General features: G+C 39.9%; 1 protein-coding gene across 1 annotated transcript; it reads left to right on the top strand.

Moving 5' to 3' along the window:
- The first annotated feature begins 707 nt into the window (after positions 1 to 707).
- Positions 708 to 5,318, top strand: LOC145996738 (uncharacterized). Its single transcript, XM_083133265.1, has one exon. The coding sequence runs from the start codon at positions 708 to 710 to the stop codon at positions 5,316 to 5,318; it is 4,611 nt and encodes a 1,536-aa protein (XP_082989391.1).
- The last annotated feature ends 409 nt before the right edge of the window (positions 5,319 to 5,727 follow it).

Here is a 5,727-nt window from a genome sequence, read left to right as displayed (position 1 = left end):
TTTCTGACGTGTTTCACATTACTTGACATGGTTACAGAAGACTTTTTTAAAGCAGCTTTCATTTATTATTTTATAGTTAAAGAAACATAAGTTAATTTATGCAATGAGGAAGAAAATGGGCCAAACATTGTAACAGTGTCTTCTTTATGTTGGGGGAGGGGGAAATTCAAACTCTTAAAATGTCTTATATTTTATCTTGTCAGAAAAGCAGGAGTTCAAAGTTATATGTAATCTTTTGCTGAAATTAAAAATGAGTAATGAGCCATTAGAAGGAGAAAGTAAAAAAAACTAAAAAAAACTATGGTATGTGTGTCAGACAGTTCACTCAAAATATAATTCAATAAGATTTCGAGGGACAAAGGCAAGACCTTGACATTCTGTAGCCATCACCTCAACTGAAAAGTGTTCATGTTAGATATTATGTGAGTTGGCACCTGGCAATATTGTTTACTCTGTTTTCCGGGCAATAGCCTGTGCAGTATTTTCCTTGTTCTATGCTGTGTTAAAGTACTGTCATCCCGCGCAGAAAAAGTATGAAGATTGCCATGTTTTTTACTGTGTTCTGTACATGTTCTTGAGAATATAGTCAAAAGGATATTAGCAGCGAGTCTTTTATTTCTCGATCCAACATTTATTGGCGACCGTGACAGGATCTGTCTTTCTTTCTGTGTTGGACCGGAGAAGAAGTAAGTGCAAATATCCGAAAAATGTCAACGGACATTGATCGTCTCAAGAAAAGCCGTGCAGTGGCTAGGTCAGCTTTTACACGTGTTTCGGAGAAGATTGCAAATGAGTTAGCGATGCAAACTCCGGACAAGAATGTTATTCATGCAAATATCCAGTTGCTTGAAAATAAGGCAAGTGATCTGCATGCGGCTGACATATCTGTTTTTGATTTGATGTTGGAATCGGGTGCTAGTGAAAATGAGTTAGGGAAAGAACAGTCAGTGTCGGATGATTATCAGTGTTTGTTCAACAAGCGACGTATTGAAGTGTCGAACTTTTTGAAGTTGTCGGAAGGAAACTGCTGTCAAGGCGAGTCGTTTTCGGAAGTAAAGAATCGAAGATTCAAGTTACCTAAAATCGAACTGAAGAAGTTTGGAGGGGACTTGAAAGAGTGGTTACATTTTTGGGGACAATTCAAGAAGATCGATGAAGATGATACAATTCCTGCAGATGACAAGTTTCAGTATTTGATACAAGCGACAATTGAAGGTTCTCGTGCACGCCAGCTTGTGAACAGTTTTCCACCAACAAAAGAAAATTACCCGAAAGTTGTGCAGTCCATGAAATCACGTTTTGGTCGCGATGATATGCTCGTGGAAGTGTACGTGCGTGAACTGCTAAAATTGGTGTTACAAAAGGTGTTGAACCGTCAAGAAAAAATTTGTTTGAGCACTTTGTATGACACACTGGAGTCCCAACTTAGAGCATTAGAATCGATGGGTGTTACCAGCGACAAATATGCAGCAATGCTGTTTCCATTGGTGGAGTCCAGTCTCCCAGAGGATTTGATGCGTGTGTGGCAGAGAAGAACATTGTCTGCAGCTGAGGAAAATAATGAGACAACACCGACCGGAAGACTGCAGTCCTTGATGTCATTCCTGCGAGCTGAAGTGGAAGGAGAAGAACGAATCAACCTTGCAGCAGCTGGGTTTGAATTGGATGGTGCAGCAGTGAAAGTTCGGAAGAAAAGGTGTTCTCCACCGCGTGAGCCTATTATCCCCAGTGCGACAGATTTGTTGAGTGTCAGTGGTGGTAGGGAGAAAAGTTGTGTGTTCTGTGGTGGTAAGCACAGTTCATATGATTGCTTTAAAGCCCAGAAAATGTCTCTCTCTGAAAGACAGAAGGTTCTAAAAGATAAAAAGTATTGTTTTGCATGTTTAAAATTTGGTCATTTTTCGAAGAAGTGCAAGGCCAATTTGAAATGTATTGTTTGCAAGAAAAAGCATGTTGTATTGATGTGTCCTAATATTTCAGACAAAGATAATGATTCTGACCATTATTCTGAAGGCAAAGAATCAAATGTTGAGGTAAACAATACACTGATAAACCAACTTGAAAATCCGCATGTATTCATGCAGACATTGGTAGTAGATTTGAAAGGTAACTACAATAGGAGCAGGAATGTGAGAGTTCTTATTGACACAGGTTCACAAAAATCGTATATATGCAAATCTCTTGTAACAGGTATGGGTTATAACTCCATTGGCAAACAAAGTTTGATACATTCGCTATTTGGTGGTACCATGTCTAGTCCTTGTAATCATAATGTTTATAACGTTAAGGTATGTAGCATTGAGAGAGAATATTCGTGCACATTTGATGTTCTTGATCAAGATACAATATGTGGTGAGATTCCTTATGTAACACCAGGTGTTTGGTTAAATGAGCTGAACAAAAGTCAAATAAGGTTAACAGATACTGGTAAGATGAAAGGTCCAGTTGAAATTCTTATTGGTGCGGATGTTTGTGGTAAATTACTGACTGGCCATGTTGTGAAATTAAAGTGTGGTTTAGTGGCTGTGGAAACTCAGCTGGGATGGACACTTATGGGTAAAGTTCCAGGTGAAAACAGAAAATCAGATACAGCTTTGTTGGTATCGAATTTATATGTTGGTGAAGCCGTAGCTGATCTGTGGGAACTGGATACCATAGGAATCAAGGATCCCATTGCCAAGAAGTCTGCGGAAGAACACACACAGGCTGTCAAAGAACAATTTTTGCAGACACTGACATTCAATGCTGAAGGAAGATATGAAGTACAGTTACCATGGAAGGAAGATTGTTCGCCTCTCCCCACCAATAAAGAACTAGCAGAGAAACGACTTTGGTCAACTACACAGAAGTTGAAACAAGAACATCTGTTGCAGAGTTACGATGAAGTGCTACAAGAATGGTTGTCCGAGGGAGTCATTGAGGTGGTTCCAGAGGATGAAACAGAGAATTTTGGCCATTACTTACCCCATCGACATGTAGTGAAAGAGAGCAGTAACACGACAAAAAATAGACCAGTGTTTGATGCTTCTGCTAAAGTAAAAGGACACCCGTCTTTGAACCAATGTTTAGAACCTGGACCCAACTTGATTGCTCTTATTGCTGATATTTTACTACATTTTCGGAAAGGAAAAATTGGAGTTATAGCAGATATTAAACGAGCTTTTTTACAAATTGCTGTACACCCTGAAGATAGAGACTACCTGAGATTTCTCTGGTGGCACGATATTAATACTGGAACGGTTCAAGAATTCAGACATACTCGTGTAGTGTTTGGTGTTACGAGCAGTCCATTTCTGTTGGGTGCTGTTATTGAACATCATTTGGATCAAGCATTGCAGAGTTGTCATTTCGGGAAGGAAGACTTAGCTTATACAGAAGATACTATTTTAAAATTACGAGGTTCCTTTTATGTGGACAATTGTGCCACCAGTGTAGACAATCACAAAAATCTCCATAAATTTATAAGAGAATCACGTGCAGTTATGGCTGAAGCAGGTTTTGACCTTAGAGGGTGGGAGTATTCAGTCCCTCAAATGGTTGATGAGGACATTAGCCCTACTTCAGTGTTAGGACTCAGTTGGAATCCTCAAGCTGATACATTTACAGTTAATTTGGACATTGAAGATGTTGAGCCCAAGACAGTTTCGAAACGTGTGATATTATCTGTAGCACACCGTATATTTGATCCTATAGGTTTTACTTGTCCCGTGACTCTTCTACCAAAATTGTTACTTCAGCAGACTTGGGCAGAGGGGCTCGGATGGGATGAGCAAGTTAGTGAAGAAATAAGAACACAGTTTTTAAACTGGGTACGAGAATTACCGATGCTAAAAGAGTTAAGGATACCCAGAAGTTTCATGAGCTGGGATTATGAATCCAATGAACTTAACTCTATGAGCATTCACGTGTTCTGTGATGCTAGCAAAGTGGCATATGCATCAGCAGTTTTCATGAGGGTTGACACAAGGAGAGGTGTTAGCGTACAATTGATTGAGGCAAAGGCACAAGTGGCTCCAAAGAATAGTACAATTCCTCGGCTAGAATTGCTTGCCGCAATGGTGGGAGCAAGGCTAGCAACCAGGATTCGAGAACATTTGAATTTAAAAGATAACTCCATTATCTTTTGGACTGATTCTTCTACGGTGCTGATTTGGATTCGACGAGAAGGAGTTTGGGGAGTATTTGTTGGGAACAGAGTTAAAGAAATTAGAAAACTGTCTGATCCCAGTGCATGGAAATATGTACCCAGTGAAATGAATCCAGCTGATTTTCCTTCAAGAGGTTGTGATGCAAGGCAGTTGTTGAGATCCTTATGGTGGGAGGGACCTCATTGGTTGAAAGGAGATCCATGTGAGTGGCCACCGATGGAGTTTCTTATCAACAAGGAGGAAGTTGACAGAGAAAGAAGGAACGTGCTACCTTCATCAACGATGCTTAGTATGAAAGCTCAAGATGCTGAGTCTAGATGGTATTACAGATATTTCTCTAACTATAACCAAGTGATTAGACTCATTGGATGGATCAAAAGATTTTTGTATAATAGTAGAAATTCGAAGAATCATAGATCTGGAGATCTTGGTGTTCGCGAACTTCAGGAAGCAGAAAATGCAGTATTAAGACTAATACAACAAGAAGCATTCCGAGGAAATGATGACAAATCCCTTTCCTCTTTGTGCACATATGAGGGCAAGGACAAGATTATTCGTTTGAAAACCAAAATTATTGCCAGAGAAGATACTGAAAATTTCAGGCTTCCCATAGTTCTTCCAGCACAACATCCAGTCGTTAAATTGCTGATAATGTATTGGCACAAGAAAGCATGTCATGCAGGTGTAAACATATTACTAAGTATTTTAAGAGAGAACTTCTGGATCCTTCGTGGTAGAAGAACTGTACGTTCAGTGCTCTCGAAATGTGTTACTTGCAGGAGAGACACAGCCAAACCAATCCAAGCTCTTCCAGCACCATTGCCAGCTGATCGAGTTAGAGATGCTAATGTATTTGAAGTAACAGGTGTGGACTTTGCAGGACCTGTTTATCTTAAAGATGGCAAAAAGGCATGGATATGCCTTTTTACATGTGCAGTATATAGAGCCATTCACTTAGAGTTAGTTACTTCTCTATCAACTGGGATTTTTATCCAGGCTTTTAGACGATTCGTGTCAAGGAGAGGCAGACCCTCTGTAATCTACAGTGATAATGGTACCAATTTCAGAGGAACTGAGAATGCATTTATGACACTCGATTGGAAGAAAGTTGAAGAATATTCCACAGCTCAGCGAATCCAGTGGAAGTTCATTCCACCCAGTGCAGCCTGATGGGGTGGTTTTTGGGAGAGATTGGTTCGTGTCCTGAAGGGTCTGTTGAAAAGAACACTCGGAAAATCAGTTTTGTACTACGAAGAAATGACAACAATCCTCTGTGACTGTGAAGCCATAATTAATTCACGCCCACTTACCTACATGTATGAAAGTGAGACAGAATTAGTTCCTCTAACACCTGCTATGTTCTTACAAGAAATCAGGGAGACAGGTGTACCTGATTGTGACCATGTGGATTCTTCAATGCTCAACAATCGTCTCCGTTACTGTCAGAAGTTGAGACAAGATATCAGGCATCGTTTCAGGAATGAGTATCTTGGACAGTTAACGCAAAAAGCCATAAACAGAGCATGTGGGTCTGTCAGGGTAGGAGATATTGTGTTGATTGGTTTTGACAATATGAAAA

This window comes from Lepisma saccharinum, chromosome 13, assembly GCF_977018435.1.
Source record: "Lepisma saccharinum chromosome 13, izLepSacc3.1, whole genome shotgun sequence".
Classification (NCBI taxonomy): domain Eukaryota; kingdom Metazoa; phylum Arthropoda; class Insecta; order Zygentoma; family Lepismatidae; genus Lepisma; species Lepisma saccharinum.
Note: the sequence above shows the minus strand (reverse complement) of the source record. Positions and strands in the feature narration are given on the sequence as shown.